Raw genomic sequence first — 21,965 nt, 5'->3', positions numbered from 1 at the left:
TGTTTCAAAAATCATGGGGCAAATTGTTAGTTTGCGTTTTTTGGCCTTAAATTTCAATTTTATGAATTTATTTCATCTAGACACTATAAAAGCAATTGATAATAAGGTATTTGTGTAACAATTAGAAATTTTTTTTAATAAAAAAAATACAAAAAATAAAAAAAAATGAAAAATTTATGAAATTGCACTTTTTATTTTTTAAATAATTTTATATTAGTAATAGAGAGTAATATAACATGCTAAATTATAAGTATTAAGTGTGCCGACTGGAAAAAAAATAAAATAAATAAACAAAAAAATAGTTAACAGCCTTAAAAACAGTTTCTAACATTTTGCCCCAAGGGGTACTTTTTACTATCAGTGTTATACGGGAAAACCCGGAAATTTTTTTCGGAAAATTTAGACTAAATTCGTATTCAGCAATAGTTACTCTATCAAAAAATGCATTTGGATCAAAAAAATTACACAGAAATACGCCAAAATACGATATTGAAATGAAAGGTCAAAGTAACTTTTAAATTCGAAAAATTTGTTTTTTAAATAAATCCCAAAATATTAGATCAATTATTATAAAACTTTATAGGCTTAGTTAGAGTTATAAAAGGTACCTTTTGACTAAATTAGAACAATTACGAAATAATATTTACTGAGATATTGGAGATGTGTGGTCTTGATTTTCTAACATTTTGCCCCATTTCCCCCTATTCTATAAATTTCGTATTTTTTCCATTTTTCCTTCTTACATTAATAATTTTTTGAGTCATTTGATAAGCAATCACCAATTAAAAAGAAATTAAATAAAAATGATTGCTTAAGGTATACGTAATGGAATTTTTCTGTTTTCTGCACTTTGTATGGACTTTGATTAAAAATCGAAAGAATCACAGCTTAAATATACATATACATATGTATAGGTATGTATATTAAAAATCGTTCACGATTCTTCGAAGTGAAAAATAAAAAAATGTGCCTATATGATTTAAGAAAAAACCTTCCATCATTCGCAAGAAACGTGTACAGTACAACTGTTTCTTTATCAGTAAGTGCTCGTAATTGATTTAATAAAGTGATGTTTAAACCAATTACAATACTACTTGAAAGCATTAAGAGTATATCTTTCACTTCCCACTTCATGTACGAAGCGTGATTCAATCGGGTGATGCATTTGCAAAGGTGACGAAATGCAATGAGATCGATTTCGTGCTTTGAAACCAAAATCCGCTGCTGGAGGATATAAATTGATATAATACGTGGATTCGATTGAACTCTTTGACATTAGTCAGTGGAGAATATAATTAAAGTTCCTGTGAGGAGGTACCCAAAGATTTCTTAATAGTAGAAAATGTTTTAAAGTTTAGATCTTGCCTCGGGATTTGGGATTGAAGGGTTTGGGAAAAGCGGTGTAACGGGAGCTGTAAAGAAATACGCTTGGGATGAAATTCGTGTAGCTCTTAATGCTCCAAAGCTTGCACTAAAGTTTCGGAATGCATAAGAAAATTATTAATCTTGTGTCGAGAACGGAAATCCCTTGGAGAATCATCTCACGATGATGGAATTTTCAGAGAGTGGAAGGAGGGAAGTGACTTTGATCATTTTTTTTCTTTTTCAAATAACTTTTTTTTAATAAAATTTTCAATAATCTATAAGATTAATAAATAGAGGTATTTTTGGCTTTTAGCTATGAACTACGTGTGTGTATATACATGTTTAAAAGTTGAGGTGAAAGTAGGGGTGTGAGTAAGTTTAATTGAGAAGTGTCCACTTGGCGGGAATCTCGTGCTTGGCTATCCGGTTGGCCGTCTCTGTGGTGTTCTCGGAGGCGGATGAGGTGGAGCCAAAGTTGATGGTTTTGCTGGTCTTGATGAGGCGACCACCATCGGCAGATGTTCTCCAGTAGACAGTCTGGGCCACATTCCTGCCGGCAATAAATCTCGTTGCAGTCCCAATCAGCATCTTTGCTTCGTTGCTTTTTATGTGGTCACAAGAAACTTGGTAAGTTTGCAGTGGAGGTATACTTTCTCCTTTCAGGTGTTTGTGAACTTTGTGCACGTTCCCGGACGTCGGTGATTTCTTCCTGGACGAGAAAACTTTTTCACGTTCTCCCGAGAGTTGGTCTAATTGCGAAACTTTACTCCAACGCAGAACACTTAATTTCCGTTGCACACAGGGTCAACTTCTTGTCGGAAGTTTTTGGTGTCCTTCTTTGCTTCTGCTTTTGCCCCAACTGTTGGTCACTTGGTGACAATTAAATTCCAGTAAATCTCCAACTGCGGTGTATAACTCCGTAACTCCCAAGTTGGTGACTGGAGATGAAATTGAATGCTCTCCGATGGAGTGTTAAAAGATCTCTGACTGCTTTACCCTGACACTGCCCTATATTTATATGGCTGGGACTGGGCTTATCAATATCAGGCTACGCTCGCATGGGAGACTTGTATGACGTCATGTGCAGGGAAAAACTACACACCAGCGTATCAGACACTCATGTTTTGCCACAAAATGTGAGCATGAACGATGAAAATGAAGGAAAAATACTACAGCACTGTCACCGTGCCCGGGACAAAGTTTAACCGTTTCAGTCGAGTGCTGGACACACCGTTTTTTCTTACTTTTCTTTTTTCCACTTTTCGCGAATGTCCGCCCGAATTTTTCCACTGAAAATATTTGATGACATTCCCGCAAAAATTTTTATCATCCCTCACTCACAAGAGTATAAGTATCATCTCGCTTAGTGACTACAATATTTTGTAGCTAAGAAAAAAAAACAGCGAAGGAGAGTTTGTTTACTCACAACGGCGTGTCTCAAATTTTGTGGCCCCCATATCAGCCGGCCTAATCTCTCACGAAAAGATATTGAGAGTCCGCCTATATAGAGGGAAAAAAACCTATCGGCAATTTCCTAATCACTTTATGTGTTCCTTTGGAAAATTTTCTCAAGAGCTGAGGTAAAATTCTCAGTGTAGAGGGAAAAACTTTCCAGACACGCTCGAAGTCACTCATCAATCGCGTGAATTCGCATCACTCTCCTAAATGCGCCAAGTATGGCACCATTCCCATCGTAATCACTTCTTCGAGACACTCTGACGCTATAGCACACATATCAGATGAATTTTTCTTAAGCTTGCACCACACACTGAAATGCACAATAAATCATCAAATGACCCACAAATTTTACGTGAACCACTCATTGTCCTACACCACGTACAGAATGTGCCATTTCATCGAAATATCTCCATAATAAATAGATTCAATTGGAAGTGGACATTATGAGAAAGCCACTTATGATAAGCAGCCACCATCTTAATTGAAGTTCATTGAGACCCGATGTGTTTAATTATCAAAATATGTGATATATGCATAATATTATATATACTACATCTACAAGCGTTGGTGTAGCAGCTTTGTCTATCGAAAATCAAAACAAATTTTAGTATTTTGAACTTTAGGTGTTATCGGAGTAAATCCTCTGAGTTTCTTTTGGGTGCTTTTAAATATTGTTTCTTTCCTTTTGGTCGCTCGCTACTGATTAAAGGTCTTATGTGACATTGAGAAAATTTTGGAAAATTACCGGCGTTAGGAAAATACAAACTGGATTCACACAGGCGAAACAAGTTTTAATATTATTATTTAATTTTAAAACAAAACATAGACCAAAAAAAATATTTAAGAAAGATTGAAAGACGATGAAAACACGGGCAATATTGCATCAGAGTGGGAAATGCCACTCGTGGAACATGTGTGTAAATCTGACAAATTAAATCAATAAGAAAATTAAATATCCAGTTAGTTTTGCGACGGAATTAATTGAAACGTACAGATTGAATAGAAAAAAAAAATAAAAATGAACTTTATGAACTTTTTCCTTTTCTGAAAACTTTGATCGATTCAGATTAATTTATTCTTCTTTTATTTATTCCTTTTTGTTAAAACTTTTGATTTTTTTATTGAGTAAAAAGATCTGAGTGAAGGGACATTATATATAAAATAGATAGAATGGAACTAACAGGAAGGAAACATATTGCATGGTATTGAATCTACAAATAAATTACAAATTGACAAAGCTTTGGAAGCACACAGAAGGAATGTTTGCCAAAGGGGTTTTTGTAAACTTTTAACCCATTGAATTATTTTTCTATTCCCTGTAATAGAGACAACAAAGGAAAACAAAATGGGAGACGTAAGTTTTTTTATTAGCTTTAGAATGGGTTTCACTTCATCTCAACCCTATACGTTAACGAGAAACCAAGTCCCAGCTCAAGTGCAGTATTGTTTTAGCTCCTTTGCAAAAGAGATTCAACTTCCTTATGCTCATATATTTTATTATTTATTCACTGCAAACTTATGATGCTTTGTAAAGCTTTTTTTTGCAATGTTTAAAATATATACAAAGGCTTATGACATGGAGAAGCTTCCGGACAACTATTTCCGAATTCTAAGCTTAAGATCTCTGGGAAAGCTTCGTATTCTCGTTGTATATTTCCACTTTGAGAAAAAAAGCGGTTTAATGCTCCATAAGATCAAATCCCTTGAATTGGACATTTTCAACTCTTAGAGGTCATACTTGTGTTTCAACGCAAAGATTTCAAAATAAAGAAAATATAAGTAGGTGAAATACGAGCTGAAATAATGCTGAAAAGAAAATGAGGGGAATGTTAGTAAATTTTTTTTTATATAAATTGTATGTACGTACTGTACATAAAAGTAGGTATCATATACAAGTTGAAGTGAAAAGTATTGGACAAGACACAAGAGTCGAAAGGTACACATGAACTGATAAAACTATTAACTTTTCCACCAACACCCAACTGTTGGAAAATTTTCCGTATTGCAGACAAAACTGGAAAAGCGAAAATTAAATCATCGTCAAACAATCCCTCTCACCATCAATGCGCTTCGCTGTTGAAGCTTTCAGCAAATTGGGAGAGAATTGATTGAAAGATTCGGGCAAAATTGATGGATTTATCTATAACATCTTCAAATATACAGGGATCCCTTATAAATCAACAAAGAGAGCCAAGTTATACACAATTAAATCCCCATTGACCGATGAATCATCAAGATTTATGAAATTAATTCAAAATTGTATCTCGCAGAATAAATATGATTTACTGCTGGAAGTGGGTCCCGGTCTTCGTCTGAAGTTTCAGTCTAAACTCATACGGCGGAGCATTTCCGACTTTATGCCTTATCAATTCGGTATTGACACAGCTCAGCCGACTGACTCTTTTTGTCTTTTCTTATCTCTATTTTGCTTTTTGAGGAATTGTATATTAGTGGCCTAGACAGAGAGAGGATTATCTTACACACATGATTTTGTCTTTTTCGTGAAATTAATTTAATTTTTGAAATTTTGGCAGTTTATTATATCATGATGATCATGATTATAATTTTATATTAACAATTATTTTTATTTAATCAAATTAATTACCTTGATTCTAAAAATCTCAATTTATTTTTACTTTTTGATTTCATTTTCTCCTGTCGTAAATGGCATTGAGTAAAATGATTCGAGTACACCATCCATTTACAATTGCATTTAATTTAATAGCATCCAATTGTTCTCTTCATGAATTTTTAATTTTTTAAAACTTCAACCAGAGAGCAGGCAATTTCGTTAATTGCATAATAATTCCCTGCCATTTAAATATTGACTTTCTGGTAATATTTCTTACAGTAAAGGCATATAAACATTGAATGAATAATTCAGGATTTTGTAGAACACAGCAGATTGTGCTTTTAATTTAATTTGTTTTCATTCTCTCGTAGCATTTTCCAATGTGGAATGGTAAATGGTGTAACGGCTGCTTTTAAACGAATGTACTAAAAAACCTCCATATGCGAGAGATTTCGTTGAGTCAGGGAAGGAGAACATGCGCATCATGGGCCAGAAACTCATCCAAAAGAAGGGGAAGAAGCACAAAAGCAGCTGATTGTCAGTACCATTTGCGGGATTGTTATCACCAAGAGCGGCTGTTGCGTAATAATTTATTTGTTCACTATAAAAGCATTATTTCCAAAATGAATTTTGCCGGCAAAGTTGTGCTTCTTACAGGTGCTTCCTCAGGTATGTAGTAGCAATGCAAAAAATCCCTATTCCCAACAAACAAAAAGAAGATTTTTCGTGTAGGCATTGGATACGCAACGGCACTCCATTTGGCCAAATTGGGAGCGAGTCTGTCTCTTACGGGACGCAATGTAGAGAGTCTCAAGAGGTTGGAGAATGAATGTCCAAAGGTTGCTCCACAGAAACATCTTCTAATTCCCGGTGATATTACCGTTGAAAAGGACACGGAGAGGATTCTTTCGGAAACAATTAGCGCCTACGGCAAACTTGATGTGCTCATAAATAATGCCGGAATTCTCGAGCCTGGTACCATCGAGAATACCAGTCTTGAGCAATTTGATCGTGTTATGAATACCAATATCCGCTCAATCTACCATCTCACTATGCTGGCAACTCCTTATCTCATTAAATCTCAGGGGAATATCGTCAATGTATCCAGCGTGAACGGCATTCGCTCCTTCCCCGGCGTACTGGCTTACAACATCTCCAAGGCAGCTGTGGACCAATTCACGAGGTGTGTGGCACTGGAGCTGGCGTCGAAGAACGTCCGCTGCAATGCCGTCAATCCGGGAGTGACCGTGACGAATCTCCACAAGCGCAGCGGTATGACCAATGAGGCATATGAGAAATTCCTCGAGCACTCTCGGAGTACGCACGCCCTTGGACGGCCCGGAGATGTCAAGGAGTTGGCACAAACCATTGCTTTTCTGGCCAGTGATCAGGCATCATTCATCACTGGGGCTTCACTACCTGTGGATGGAGGGCGTCATGCCATGTGTCCAAGATAAAAATTTTAATTGTGTGTTGTCTCCATAAAATCCAAAAACGTGCCTTATAAATGCATTTCTCAAAATTTATCTTTTATACAAAAAAAATTGCAATAAAGCTAAAATGAAAATGAACAAAAAAATTTTTTTAATGTTCTTCAGAGGATGATAAAATTGTTCTTATATGGGATTGTCTGTTTCATGATCTTTGACAAAAAAGCTCGCTTGAATTTCTAAAGAAAAATACCGTAAAAAGTAGAAGCTGAAAAAAGTGCAGTATAATACAAAACAGCTGGAGCTTGATTGGAATTTCATTTTAGCTGTGTTTCTTTCAGACACAGCTTTTGTGTACCGAGCAAAATCGAAAGTCGTCAGATCGGGCTCAAACTTGGTATGAGCACGAATTAGGGTCCCCACATTCCAAAAAACGTATGCGCCAAAAATAAGTTTTTTTCCGGCCGGCCGTCCGGCCGTCTGGCCGTCCGTAGTATAACGCTAAATTGCGAGAGAACGGTGATAGATAGAGACTTGCGGTAAACGGCAAAGTTTAAATATCGACTGGAAGACATCCGATTATGAGGTTAAATCCACCCCCCCACCCCTCCGTCCGCCATTTTGAATAACCTCAAAATTTTGTTTTCGCTATATCTCAGCCGCTATTTTAGCTAGAGGGCTGAAATTTTGATATGTTGTAGAGGCCATCAATACCTTTCCAACGATAGCTCATTTTTGAAAATCGGTCAAGCCGTTTAGTCAATATGGCCGCCACAATTTTTTATCGAAAATCGACCATAACTCGAAAACGGCTTGACCGATTTTGATCAACCTGGGCTCAAATGAAAGCTTTCAACAAGCCCTACAACTCTCCATAACATACGAAGTTTCAAAAGTGACCGCTAGGGGGCCAAAAATCAAAAACAAAATTTTCGATGAATATCTCGAAAACGCCATTATCGATTTGCTTCATTTTTTGATATGTTATAGCTGACCATATTATCTAGCTTCATGCCAAAAATGAAGAAAATCTATGAATCCGTTCTCGAGATATAGCCTTCCAAAGTTGGCATGTCATATCTCGGGTTCTACAAGTCCGATTTTGATCAACTCAAGTGCAAATGAAAGGTTTCGTGAAGCCCTACAAATGTCTAGAACATTGCAAGTTCGAGAAATAACCGCGAGAGGCGCTAAAGTCAAAATCAATATTTTCGAAAATTTCGAACTCGAATATTTCGAAAATGCCATTATCGATTTACTTCATATTTTAATATATTATAGTTGAGGTTAAGACCTTTCCAATGATAGCTCAAACTCGAAAATCTATGGATCCGTTCTCGAGATATGGCCTTCTAAAGATTTCTTAGGGTATGACTTTTCAACTTTTCTCGACTTTGCGCGTATTTAAATTAATTTGCGTTCTAGTTTGCTCTCACAAATTTGGTACACTGAAAGAAACACAGCTCCCGTAAGCTTGGTCAGCTTACCCGTACATTTCTTTTTAATGCGGCTTTAATTGTATTAATAATCATCAAACCTTTTAGTAAAAGCTAACATTGCAATGCATTGCTGGAAAAATGGGATTGAAAAGTTAAACAAAAGAGGTGTGTTATTCCAAAGCTCTTTTAATATCGTATCTTAGCTTTCGGGAAGCTCATAAAGTACGTACCGTACATATTTGCATACCATTGTTCTATATAAAATTTAATGGCCTGAAACCAATTCTAAAGCTGTAACATATGTAAATCTCAGAAGAGAAACACATGAATTTCCCATTTTCCTAGCAAATAGTGCGGATTTGTCTCAACACGAAGCATTCACGCGCATACCTCTAAAACAAATTCGAGTTGTGAAATCCCTAAAGCAATGAATTATCCTATTTACCAAATGTATATAATGGAAATGTTAAGAAAAAAACACAAAATGTTCCAAAAATATAATTGCTTTAATTTTCCTTTACTCCAGACATGTTGCCACGTATTATACTACATTTGCAAGCAGACAAATTCTGCATAATCCCAAAATGCTGATGAAACACTCTTGTGATCAATTTTGTGTGAAATGGCCAAATTCAATGCATGTGGACGCAGAGGGCGAGATTAATGCGTGGTGGTTATAAATCTATCTTGGGCACATAACATGACGCCCGCCGCAAATTGGCAAGTTGGCACCCGTGATAAAGGACGCTTTGTCGCTAGCCAAGAAGACAATGCCATCCGCCACCTCGTCCACCGACCCAACTCTCCCGAGCGCATGAGTCGCCTTGCCGCGTTCGAGAAATTCAGCGTAAGCCTTATCGTCCATTCCGCCTCGCTTGTGGATGTCCGTCACGATGACACCAGGATTAACGGCGTTCACGCGTACTTGCTTCGGTGCCAATTCGAGAGCTGTGCACTTGGTGAATTGATCTACGGCGCTTTTGGACATGCAGTATGATAAAATATTCGGGAAGGAGCGTGTACCAGCGACGCTGGATACATTCACAATGTTCCCCTTGGTCTTGATCAGGTGGGGAACAGCCAGCATTGTTAGATGGTAAAGAGATCTGGAAGTAATCCAAAACATACTCTTTCTATGTATGTATAGGTATGTAAATAAATCATGACATTTTTGGCCACCAAATACAACACTTAAGTAAAGAGAATACGTTTTATATAACAAATCCAGAAGACAAGTTACTTTATGTAGAAGAAACTTTCAAGTGAACTCCTTGAGAGTAACCACGAAATATATACCTTCGGGAAGTCAATTCAATTTGGCAAGGGAAACTTTTAGTGAATATGTGTAGCATTAGTGCATGTGCAATTTACAAATTAAAGTGATATGTTCACGAATAAGATGTGTCCGAAATCTCCGAGTTGGACGTAAAGTGGTCGTAAATTCAATTAAGAGGAAACCACTAAGGAGAATAGAGTGCTTTCATTAAACCATCCTTATCTACACTATACTTGGCAATTGCCAAGAGCTCTGGGAAGATTTGCAAATATGTAGTCGTAGATTAAAGTGGGATTTCTTCAGAGAAAACTCTATTATAATAAAAGCTATATACGAGAATATTATATAGTATATAAACAAATGGACTGATTTAAGATAGGAAATTGTAGAATTTCAACTCACAAGTGAAATTGAAAATTAATTTAATTTTGTTAATTATTAAATTGGATTACACAAAGCTTTTGGAATTTTATCACAAAAAGAACTTTTAGTAGGTATGTAATGTAGCAAAGCTTTTTGTTACTCAAATGAGGTGTTTCTTATTTTAATGTAAAATTTCAAGGCTTTCAGATGAACAAAAAAAAATTTTACCTGACATTGGTGTTCATCACTCGATCATATTGCTCCAGACTGGTTTCTTCAATTGATCCAGTTTCCAAGATTCCTGCATTGTTAACGAGCACATCAAGTTGACCGAAATGAGCAATGGTATTGTTAATAATCTTCTGGGCATCATCTTCATTCGTAACATCCCCCACGATTATCAAGTGACTTCGTCCGGAAGTTGGAGCTTTGCATTTTCCCAAAGTCTCCCGGAGACGTTCCTCATTGCGACCGCTAATGGCAACTTTAGCTCCCTCCTTGGAGAACAATTGTGCCGTCCCGCAGCCGATTCCTGTATAATAAATGAAAAATTTCTAGTGTTCTCTATGTAAGAACAGAATATTAATTTAAATCCATTTACCCGAAGATGCTCCGGTGATTAAAACAACCTTCCCTTCAAATGCCATTTCGAGACTGATATTAATGCTGATGCTGCTTGCTAAGTTCTGATAAGATTAATTGAAATTTATATACTTAACGTTGTGTAATCACACGCTATCGGTCCTTTTTTTTTCAAGAGCTAAACACTTGTTAGGAGGCTCAAAAACAACGTGAGATCTTACAATCACCCTCTATTAAATTAATTACCTGCTATCTCCGCAAAAAGCTCACTTTTTATTGATAAAGACTCTCTGACACCACACGCTTGACGAAAAAAATTTGAAATTTTAGTACTCTTTCAACGATTTTTCTGAGGTTTCTTAGTTTTCAATAAAATAAATTAAATTATGTTTCATAAAGTATTTAACAAAATTATATTAAATATCCATAATAAAACCAAATTACATTTAAAAAAAATAAAAAAAAATTATTCTGATTTATTTGAATATGTAATGAAGTTTTTAATATGCTGCATAATTAAACGTAGAACTGTGCTTAACAGAAATGGGAAAACTGTAATATAATGTATTAGAAGTCGTGGAACTAACACATTGCATTTTTTTTATTAATCATAAAATATTACACAACAGAATAATCTTTGTTGATGTTTTTTATGCTCGGTGCTAGTAATTCAGTGACGGTGGAGCTGGACCATGGAAAGTGATTTTGGCGTCCATCCATTTAGTGTGGATTAAACGCTCAAGCGGTGTTGCTACAATGTCCTGTGTGTTGGGTGTGCTGTTGCTACCCTCTTTACTACTTGCAGCCGTACTATTTTGCCTCTGGAGCATTGCTTCAGGGTCCTCATGGGACCTGGTATCCACTGTCATGGAAAGGTGGCATCCAGCACAGGTGTAGTAATGCAATTCGAACCGTTTCTCAGCATGATAATTTCTCAAAAGTTCTCTGTTGGAATTGAAAACGACGCCGTAGTGGCCACAGCAGCTAGTGACCCAAATTGGGATGGCTGGTGTCTTCAGTCGAGACCCCGGTTGACGAGATGATGCCTGGACAGCTTCATTATCACCCTCCCAAACAATCAACCCAATGCTAGATCTCTGCAGAATTCCAAATTGTGGAAGAGCCTGCGACAGAAACATCAAATTAATCAATTAAACCTAAACAAATTAAAATCTAATCAAAATTACAATAGAGATAAATGGAACAATTTATCAGCATTTTAACTCTAATTTAAATTACAATTTACGATTGATTGATTGATATTCTTCCGTTCTCTTGAATAACAATTACATATATATCATGCAAATGCATTATATTGTATTCCAAATTTATCTCAAATATTGAATTCCAAATAACTAGAACTTACATAATGGTCCTCATCACCAACATAAACTACACCATTGTGTAAGTATGGTGTGGCTCTTCCAGCCAAAAGGAGCGTCACAACATTCAGTGAGCCTTCCTCAAAGGGTCCCATTAAATGTGCTCCTTTTGGAGCATCCAAATCCGTCTTGATTCTGAAATATTTCAATATTCTAGAGATCAATCAAATTATAAAACTTTTTGCTTAAATACTTGGCTGTTTGTCGAGTGAGCACAGCACTGTATAGAAAGAGAAGAGCGCCTGGTCCCGGATCCTCAAGGAACTAAAGCGAAAAAAAGCATCAATGCAACTTCAAAGAAACTAATAGCGCGGAATATTGCAAACTTACGAAGAATAAATATCTCTTGATGAATATTTGCAAATCTTCCAAATTGGTAAACTCAAAGATGTACAATTTTTCAGTGACTGAGTCCTGAAAGTATGTATGGCTGTGGGGGATGTGTGGGATTTCACCGGGTAAAACTACCACCACTTTAATTTTCTCACCAATCGTCCACAAAATCGTTGAAATGGATTGCCTGGAATTTTTTGTGTGTACAAACAACATCAGATATAATTGAATTCAATGTGCATAAAGTTCGGTGAATAAAATGGTTTTATTCAGAATCATTGAGAGTCATATTTCACCCGAGGCTCTTCGAATTTGCAATAAACTTGCACTCTCGGGAAAACTCGTCCATATTATTTTGCATAATGATTCATCCTTACCAGAGAGCTTCGTGCTGCTGTGCTTCGGTCGGTTTCAAAAGGCTGTCATGGGTTGATGAGGGTGGGATATAAAAAAGTTTTATGTAGTTTCAAAAGGAGATATAAAAAAAAAAGTAAATACTTACACATCCAAAGGAAGGGATTTCTCCATGACTCTGCTATCAAAGAGAAAATATTTTATGATGAATGCTTGCAAAACTGATTGAAGTCCTCGAGTGGCATTCCTTGGGCATCGTAAGCCGTACGGCAATTCCTGATTTGGCTGACCGAATATGAGTCCTGCATGGCATGGAAATTGATTCAATTTACTCACATTTTATTGTACTTTATTATTGAATTCCTCACCCGTTCTTGTCCATTCGCCACGCGGTGGAGCAGCTGCTGAACCGAATACAGTCTGCCGCAAATCCTTTAAAGGAAATTGTGCAAACACAATTAAAACTTTTATATCCTCCCACGAATTCTCAAGAGATTTCCGAGTAGCAATATTTAGTTGGAAAGTTAAGTTTTAAAAATATTATAAAACTCTCTGGAATTTTGTGGCTCCTTTTAGATTAGTAAGTTTCACATTGTATCAAGCTAGAAAGTGCCAAAAAATATAATTTATACCATGAAGAATTCATAATATAATTTAGTTTTGCATAAAATGTTAATTGTAAAGTTTGCACAACTTATTAGGATACGCAAAACTGCACTAAAGAAGACAGAGTAGAAAATTTGAAGAATTTAAGAAAATTAAAAGTAGATTTTTTGAAAAAACCTGTCTTGAGATCCTGTATCATCTTCAACAGAAAAAAAACATTTTCAACATTTAAAATTTGTTTAAGACAATTTCTTAGAATGTTATTTGATGGTTAAAGAAATTGAAAATTTAATGATTGTTTCAAAATTTTAATTCAATGGAATTTCATGCAAAAATTTGTTCATATATGCTCATTTAAAATATATTTGTTTGAGTTTGATGTAAAATTTGTGTTTCATCTGCTAAATTTTGCGAGGCATGTTAAAATTTCAATGAATACTTTTTATTCCACTTAATTAGAGCTAATTTAAATAATTACGTAAACATGAAGAGCTTTAAATTTCTTTTTTTCGGAAGGATAAAGTCTTTGATAAAATGTTCGCACGAAAAACCATTAAGTCACACAATTAGGTTGAAAAAATGGTGATTTTAATTCCCTCGGAATTAGTCGGGCATTAGGAACAATAATTAGCGGGAAGGAATGTGCTGAATAAAATAAAGCTTCCAGGAATAAATTGGGATGAATTTGGGAAAGAAAACTTTTTGAATGAGCAATGAATAAATCATGAGCTGTGATTTTCATACAGTTTTCATTTGAAGGTAATAAAAAAAAGTAGATAAGTACACCATTTATGTAGTTACTCTCTATATGTTCACATATTCACATAAACGTTATAATTTTTGATTGGGGTAGAGCACCAAAAATGAAAAGGGGTAGGTGTAGAAAAGTTAATTAAAAAGCCACCAAACATGTCACTTTAATTCCATCACCATGAAAATTTAATTTAGGGTATTGATGGAAAATAACATTAATCTGAGTGGTTGCGACGGGAATTATAATTTGAGAGAGTGCCTGATTCTTTCATGTGGATGCTTAATCACTCACAATTGCCTGTTCCAGAGTTATGGGTACCCCACCCGTAAGCTTAATCCGAGTCACCATTCTCAACTGACTCCACAACCGATACGCACTACCTCCTAAATGAGGGACTACCTCTTATTTATACTAAGGACAGAGACACTGTGGATCTCACTTTTGCCAATTGAATACTGTTCCGTGAATAAAAAAATATATAGCACGGGGAGGTAAATGTGCATCCGTGTGCGCCATCAGGTGATACTGTTTGAGCTTTTTAGAGCTTTCGCGTGTCGGCTTGAGTGTTTGTTTGGCGCGAGCATAGAGGTTGGCAAAAATCAAATCGATTTTGATTGCACGGTAGCACCATATAGCAATATTCGACGTTCAATTTATAACACTTACACACACCATCAATAGATTTATACCTTTGCAATATGAATCTTTATACATTTTCCCATTTTCACAATCACCTCGGATATAAGGTTTTTATTGAGAGCCCAAAAAAAGAAAATTCCAAATGTTATATTTCCATATAAATATTGCCGCAATAAAAGGGCAAAATATGCTAATCTTTCGATTCAACATAGCGATAGAAAAATTGTAGGTGCATAAAGAGAAACTTTTAAACATACTTGAATATAACACTGATTTTCATGTAAAATATTTCAATTTATAAACTCAATAAAAAATATGTTATGTATATTATGTTTCTTTAGGAAGTTCAAGCATTAAAGAAAGACTATAACATTAAAGATGGTTTTTCTTCACTGTTTTTAGGAAAAATATAAGAGCCCTGATAAGAGCTATCAAAGGGCCAGTAGAGATTGAAAGCTATAAAAAAATCCTTAAAATTTTTTAACTTGGGGGACACATTTTTTTAAATAATGCATTGTACGTTATGTTCTAATTGATTTTTATTCCAGTTTAAAGCAAATTATGTCAAAAATCATAATCCAAAATCAACTAGGGAACTGAAATTCAATTAACTAAAATTCTTAAAAGAAAATTGAATAATTCTCAAAAAGAGGGAAATTTCCTTATTCATATAGTCACAGTTTAAAATGACGGCATTATTGGGTGTTTGCACCTTCTTATAAACGTTCGTGATGAAAATTCATAACAATCTTTTCAATAAACGAAACAATAAAATAAAAATTTCTTAAATAATACTGAGGTATTGGATGGATTGCAAGCACGCGAGCTGGCGTCAAAATAGAGAGTACAAGTGGTTCAGTTGACTTGACTGACAGGAGAAGGCTGAAGAGTTGATTTTAGCGAAATCGACAGGTAAACGTGCACACGTTACAGGGGGTGTTAAACGTGTACGTGAGGGGTGGTGGTGTTCAATGCTAGTAAATCACTGACTAGATGAGCCGACGCGGCGGTAAGTTAATATTCATTTAATTTTTGTTAATATGTATACCTAATAAAAGCTTTTTTACTTATAAAGCTATACTTATCTAAATTTTGCATTCTTAAGTTTGTTATATGAAAATATTTATACCTATTTTAACCATTTAGGCTCATTGAATAAAATAAACAGCAGCGAAAAATCATCCACCCACTAAGCTTAAAATATTTCCAATGTGACACCCTTTTACATATTTTTCAGCTCAATTTCCGCCGTGCACATAATGTACTTTCACCCAGTATATATTCTGAAACGAGAGACAATTTGAATAAAAATCCCATATGGAGAAAGAACCCTTTAATTTAGCAACCTAAAAATGTACGGGTAAGCTGACCAAGCTTACGGGAGCTGTGTTTCTTTCAGTGTACCAATTTTGTGAGAGCAAACTAGAACGCAAATTAATTTAAATACGCGCAAAGTCGGGAAAAGTTGAAAAGTCATACCCTAAGAAATCTTTAGAAGGCCATATCTCGAGAACGGATCCATAGATTTTCGAGTTTGAGCTATCATTGGAAAGGTCTTAACCTCAACTATAATATATTAAAATATGAAGTAAATCGATAATGGCATTTTCGAAATATTCGAGTTCGAAATTTTCGAAAATTTTGATTTTGACTTTAGCGCCTCTCGCGGTCATTTCTCGAACTTGCAATGTTCTAGACATTTGTAGGGCTTCACGAAACCTTTCATTTGCACTTGAGTTGATCAAAATTGGACTTGTAGAACCCGAGATATGACATGCCAACTTTAAAACGCGATATCTCCGGAACGGCTACATAGATTTTCTTCATTTTTGGCATGGTGAAAGATATAATAGTCAGCTATAACATATCAAAAAATGACGCAAATCGATAATGGCGTTTTCGAGATATTCATCGAAAACTCATCGAAAATTTTGTTTTTGATTTTATGCCCCCTAGCGGTCACTTTTGAAACTTCGGATGTTCTAGAGAGTTGTAGGGTTTGTTGAGAGCTTTCATTTGAGCCTGGGTTGATCAAAATCGGTCAAGCCGTTTTCGAGTTATGGTCGATTTTCGATGAAAAATTGTGGCGGCCATATTGACTAAACGGCTTGACCGATTTTCGAAAATGAGGTATCGTTGGAAAGATCTTGATGTCCCCTACAACATATCAAAATTTCAGCCCTCTAGCTATAATAGCGGCTGAGATATAGCGAAAACAAAATTTTGAGGTTATTCAAAATGGCGGACGCGGGGGTGGGGGGTAAAATTTGACGTCATAATCGGACGTCTTCCAGTCGACTTTTAAACTTTGCCGTTTACCGCAAGTCTCTATCTATTACCGTTCTCTTGCAATTTAAGTTTATAATCCGGACGGACGGCCGGACGGACGGCCGGCCGGACAAAAAAATTTTTTGGCGCATACGTTTTTTGGAATGTGGGGACCCTAATTCGTGCTCATCCCAAGTTTGAGCCCGATCTGACGACTTTCGATTTTGCTCGGTACACAAAAGCTGTGTCTGAAAGAAACACAGCTAATAAATCTATTCCATCGATATGTTTTCACTCTCAGTGATTCATGGGAAGCCTCTCACGCGAAATTCACGAGACTTTAAAATTACGAAGCAGTGTAAATTAGATTGCTGTCACAAGTTGATGCACACCGTGGATAGTGTAGGAAACTTTTCTCATTTTCTTGAAATGATAGCCCTTCATACAAAGTTAATGGTATTAAATTCCATGTACACACCCTTCCAGAAAGCATCGGAATCAACTTTCATAAAAAAAATATCTTTAGGTATTTTTTGTCCTGCGTTGCTCAAGAACTTTCAGCTTATTTTAGTCTGCCATCAGGCGCAACGGCGCAACAACTTTAACATTGAAAAACTTTTTATGGGAAATTGAATATAGTGCAGCTTTGACGAATTCCACAGCAAAAGCTAATTGTGAATTTATATTGTGCTTTTATTGTCGTATTTACGAGCATTTATCTCTCAGTACATTTTACAGTGTCATAATGAATTATTTTTATGCTTAATAGATTAAAAAACAGCATTTTCAATGATCCAATCAATATGGGAATCAATTCTCGTATATACGCCGGGTCGTTGAGCTTTTCCACACTGAACACCCCAAGATACGATACCAACGATAACCCAGCGCTTATTTGGAAGCATCACCATCAATGGTGCTCCACTATCGCCTTGACACGAATCCTGGCCACCATCGTAACCACCGGCACACATTACAGAGCTTACAATGCGATCAGCGAAAGCATCAATACACTCCTGTTGTTTCCATATGGGCATGGAAACCTCCATGAGTACATTTGACAGCGGCCCACCGAAGAATTGCGTGCCCCATCCTGTAAAAGCAATTGATTAGAAATCAATAATTTTGATGAGTTCAGTAAAGACCCTATTTCCTGTGCCAAATATAGAGCTCAATTCTGTGGCTTTTGTAATCGAGAGCACATATGTAAATGCAATCTAACTTCTCTTTTACACAAAACTTGTCTACAAACTGAATTTACTGTCCTGGGAAGTACATCCACTACACATGAAACTAATCTTACAAATTAGGTTCCTAAGAACTGTTATATTGTAAACCCAGGAGCATTGTAGATGAAACTTTGGAAATTCCAAATTCTTACTTACCTGCTACAACTCCACTATATCCTTCCCAAGTTTCTCCAATTGGTGGCATGCAAATTGGCCAGATATACGTATTGAACACTGTTGGTCTGTCCAATTTTACTATTGCTATATCATTTTCATATCTAAAAGATATTAATTTAATGTGAAAATTAAGCAATAATTTTTATGTAAAGAAAATGCGAGGCATCACTCTATTGTAAACTTACGTTATTGGATCGTATTCACTGTGTTCACGAATTTCAGAAACACGAAAATCTTTAGCTCTTGTCTCATCATGAATGGTAAAATCGTATTCACCAAGTCGAACAAATAATTCTTCGGGCTTCAAGTTGGTGGTACAGTGGGCAGCAGTAAGGACATGTCTGTCTGTAATTAGGGATCCCCCTGCAAAAGCCTTACTAGGCCCTGGTGTCAATAGTGCTGCCATCCATGGCCACTCAGCGGGATGAGAAGGTTGCCCACCTATTATTTTCGATGGAAACTGCCCAGTCGAGACACCACACCCACGCTCCTCGGGTCGATTGACAATCTTTCCTCCACTGGCCCCGGATATACTGGGTGGGGGATCCAGGGTGTCCCCAAAACTCAATCTTGTCACATGCTCAGCACAGCAGACCCCAATTGTTCTGAAAATGTATAACATAAATAAAGGGGGATGATAATGACCCCAAGATTACCATTTAGGAAGCACATACGCTTGTTCAATCACACATAAGTGTTCCATCAATTGCCCGATATTCTGTTGCGTATCGAAGACAGAACAATGCTTGATGCGCATACAGCGTCCCTTCTTCCCATCCGGCGTATTGCAGACTTGATAGCGTTGGAGAAGACTCTGCATTCACATAAATGGCTTGTTAGATACGACTCAATTCTATTCACAAATTCACAAATTGAGTGGTGTGTGATGATAATAATTAAGATGTACTTACAAATGTATCCAGCAGACCCGGAAGCTGTATATCCCCCTGCTGTGTCCCATTGAAGGTGTCATCAGGAAAATTTAAAATTGAATTTCCAGTAAACTGAGCTGTAGCAGAGAAAATTTAAAGTGAAACAGTACCACTTGATACTTTTCTCGCAAAATTTATTTTATATTTGAATTATTCAAAAATATAAGTATATACATATATTTTTACCAAGTAGAACGAATAAATTTAGAATACTCAAGTAGAATTTGTGAATATAAAATCAATGCGCGAAAGCAAAAAGAGTAAAAGAAATGTGATAACATTATTTGCATGTGTAGTTTTCAGCTGGATATCTATTTCCTTTCACCATACATGCTGTGTATTTCACCATTTAAATAGATTTGTACATACATAAGCATTTATAGTTTTTGATATATTTTTTAATACTTAAAAGAGAAATTGGTTATGGATTAAGTACCCCTCTGGACCTTGTTATAGGTATACACAAAAAAAGAAATAATTTAAATTTCAATACCAACACCCCATTGAAGGTTCATTGCCAGCTGATAAAGAACAATTTGTTCACTTGGACTCTTTCCAACATATAGTGTGGTAGGCGTAGAATTGCATTGAAGATTAGTTTTAGTGCACTTTCACTTTCTATATGTTCGGATTTGGAAGTGTGTAATACCATCTTTTATATGGGTTTTGTAAATTGTTTTCCCACGTGCCTTCACCTTCTTGTGAAAATTAGGTAATTCTTTAAATGAGCAGCATACCTCGTCCATCAGTCAGTGGCACACAGTGGACAATACTAATGAGATAGATGAAGAACAGAGTCCAGCGATAATTCCTCCAAATCATGTCTTAACACTCTTCCACACTTCTGGTAGCTTAAACACCATAATTCACACTAAAATGCCGAATTGAAATTTATTCCCTCCGCCTAAGATTAATTTTAAATGTTCCAAAGAAGTGGTTGATTATATTCTTCTCAAATTTTCCACACTAGTGATTTTTAGGCACTGTGAGAAATATATATGTGGTAGAAAAAATGGTTAGAAGCATTAAAAGAGTTAGTCTTATTATGTTGCGGCTTATACGCGACTCTGCGTAATCACTTTATTATTTCCGTGTGTAATTGTTGATAAGTTAAATGTTTCTCTGTGTGTTAATTTATGCTCTGATATAAGACCAACTGAACATTCTATTGTTTTAGTTTTATTTTAAGAGAAGCACTCTCCCATATAGAAGGAGAAATTATAGAGTTTACTTAGGTGGGTATCAACATGGCAGCGGATGGTTTTATTCTGCAGCGAGAGGAAAGGTGTCGTAGCTATACTTTGCATTCATATACGGGTCCTATCTCATTAATTCTCATGGATTAGGTGAGATTTATGCAGATTATTCACAATACCGCGCATTCGGCCTCAAATGTCAAGTGCTACTCTTCCCGGCTGGGGACGACGTGACAAAAATTCTGAGGGAACCTCACGCTACAACTCAATTCATCAGAATTGGGCCAATGTTAGTGACGCCGTTGTTACATGGAATGCGATAATTTCGGTTGAAATACTAGAAGATACCGCCCCAGAGGGTGGGCGAGAATAGTCAAATTTATTGTGTCTCATCGCCCATACCAGTAAGAATTTACGTCTTTTATCCATGAATCACACACGCAAAGTCTGCAATGGAATGTCGCTCAATCCTCATAAATTATCCATCTCAAGCATCCATATGCGGTCGATTAGTTTTTCATGAATTACAATTAATTCAGCCGCCAAAATACTTTACGACACACCAAATCTAGGAGTGTTCTTGTGTGGTGTTAAAATGCAATATCGAATACCCATCTCAATATGCCGAAGAATCTACCATAGGTACATAATAACTTGATCCCAAGAAAACATCCATCCATGCTGGTGGAATTAGATTGCGTGTTTTGTATTGTTAAACTTCCATTTCATAAAATTATTGGTGATTTGTACATAGGTAGTAATTTAGTAATTACGTGTTAAGAGAAATTTGCCTGTAATTTTATCATGCTAACAAATCACAAACAATTTGTATTGTACACTTGAATGCCCAACATGATGATATACTTTTTGGCAGTACCAATATTGGCCCTACAATATACTGCCCCTTTTTCCAATATTTGTTTGCGGCGTCACTGTCTCGTGTTTCTCCAGGGACAGCACACATTGCTGCAGGTAGAAAAGGTAGCCAAAACAATGGTCAGACCCAACAACTCTTCCGTCCCCGAAAACTACGACAATGTTAACATCGTACATAAAATATTGGGCTCCTGTAAGATAAATTCACAAGGAACTTCCAGATATGTATGCGTGTATATAACACCCCAACATAACACTGTTAGAAAGAAATTTTTCGTCTAGAACTTTGAGAGTTAATTTTGAGCTGCATGATTGGGAAACACAAATCAAGTAACTGAACTTTTATTGCACAAAACTGCAAAGAAAATTTGAATTATTTTATTTTTTAATATAAAACACGTTTTGTATACTTTCGGTATTGAAATAATATTTCCCATAAAAGAACAGCATCATAGAGTTATGACGAAGCTTCTGAGTTCTAGGGAAAGATGAGCCTGGGTTATTTACTTCTACACATTAGGACAGTTACAAGAAATTTTACATGCTGATGGCTTGTATAAATAAATTTAAAAAATTGTAAACCATAAACCTTTAGGGAATATTTTACAACACCTTAAAGAAAAGGTTCGGGGTTGTAATTATTGGCAGGCAAAACTAACACTGACCATCAATTCATAATTAAGATTTAGGACGGGAAAGGCCCACAACATCCCATTTCCAGCTGTGTGCCCATG

At 36.0% G+C, this 21,965-nt stretch overlaps 4 protein-coding genes across 5 annotated transcripts; 1 reads left to right on the top strand and 3 right to left on the bottom strand.

The window, feature by feature from the left end:
* Positions 1-5,899: 5,899 nt before the first annotated feature.
* Positions 5,900-6,974, top strand: LOC129797668 (3-oxoacyl-[acyl-carrier-protein] reductase FabG-like). Its single transcript, XM_055840452.1, has 2 exons — positions 5,900-6,064; positions 6,128-6,974. The coding sequence occupies exons 1-2, from the start codon at positions 6,019-6,021 to the stop codon at positions 6,850-6,852; spliced, it is 771 nt and encodes a 256-aa protein (XP_055696427.1). The 5' UTR covers positions 5,900-6,018; the 3' UTR covers positions 6,853-6,974.
* A 1,777-nt stretch (positions 6,975-8,751) lies between these two features.
* On the bottom strand, positions 8,752-10,794 carry LOC129797703 (3-oxoacyl-[acyl-carrier-protein] reductase FabG-like). 2 transcript variants are annotated; one of them, XM_055840523.1, is made up of 4 exons: positions 10,732-10,785; positions 10,505-10,589; positions 10,132-10,435; positions 8,752-9,370 (listed from the first exon to the last, which is right to left on the bottom strand). In XM_055840523.1, exons 2-4 carry the CDS (start codon positions 10,548-10,550, stop codon positions 8,947-8,949), a joined length of 774 nt encoding a protein of 257 aa, XP_055696498.1. In that variant the 5' UTR covers positions 10,551-10,589; positions 10,732-10,785; the 3' UTR covers positions 8,752-8,946. The 2 variants fall into 2 exon arrangements, with proteins under 2 accessions (XP_055696498.1, XP_055696496.1); XM_055840521.1 differs by having other exon boundaries at positions 10,505-10,794.
* Positions 10,795-11,052: 258 nt separating this feature from the next.
* Positions 11,053-14,416, bottom strand: LOC129797614 (inactive ubiquitin carboxyl-terminal hydrolase MINDY-4B). The gene is made up of 8 exons (XM_055840379.1): positions 14,206-14,416; positions 12,923-12,986; positions 12,703-12,856; positions 12,578-12,619; positions 12,198-12,387; positions 12,061-12,131; positions 11,852-12,002; positions 11,053-11,609 (listed from the first exon to the last, which is right to left on the bottom strand). Exons 1-8 carry the CDS (start codon positions 14,260-14,262, stop codon positions 11,148-11,150), a joined length of 1,191 nt encoding a protein of 396 aa, XP_055696354.1. The 5' UTR covers positions 14,263-14,416; the 3' UTR covers positions 11,053-11,147.
* A 3,098-nt stretch (positions 14,417-17,514) lies between these two features.
* Positions 17,515-20,115, bottom strand: LOC129797617 (trypsin-1-like). The gene is made up of 6 exons (XM_055840383.1): positions 19,897-20,115; positions 19,139-19,236; positions 18,902-19,041; positions 18,413-18,832; positions 18,207-18,328; positions 17,515-17,914 (listed from the first exon to the last, which is right to left on the bottom strand). Exons 1-6 carry the CDS (start codon positions 19,979-19,981, stop codon positions 17,592-17,594), a joined length of 1,188 nt encoding a protein of 395 aa, XP_055696358.1. The 5' UTR covers positions 19,982-20,115; the 3' UTR covers positions 17,515-17,591.
* Positions 20,116-21,965: the final 1,850 nt, after the last annotated feature.

Source organism: Lutzomyia longipalpis, chromosome 1, assembly GCF_024334085.1.
Source record: "Lutzomyia longipalpis isolate SR_M1_2022 chromosome 1, ASM2433408v1".
In the NCBI taxonomy this organism is placed as follows: domain Eukaryota; kingdom Metazoa; phylum Arthropoda; class Insecta; order Diptera; family Psychodidae; genus Lutzomyia; species Lutzomyia longipalpis.
This window is presented reverse-complemented; position numbering and strand designations above follow the sequence as displayed.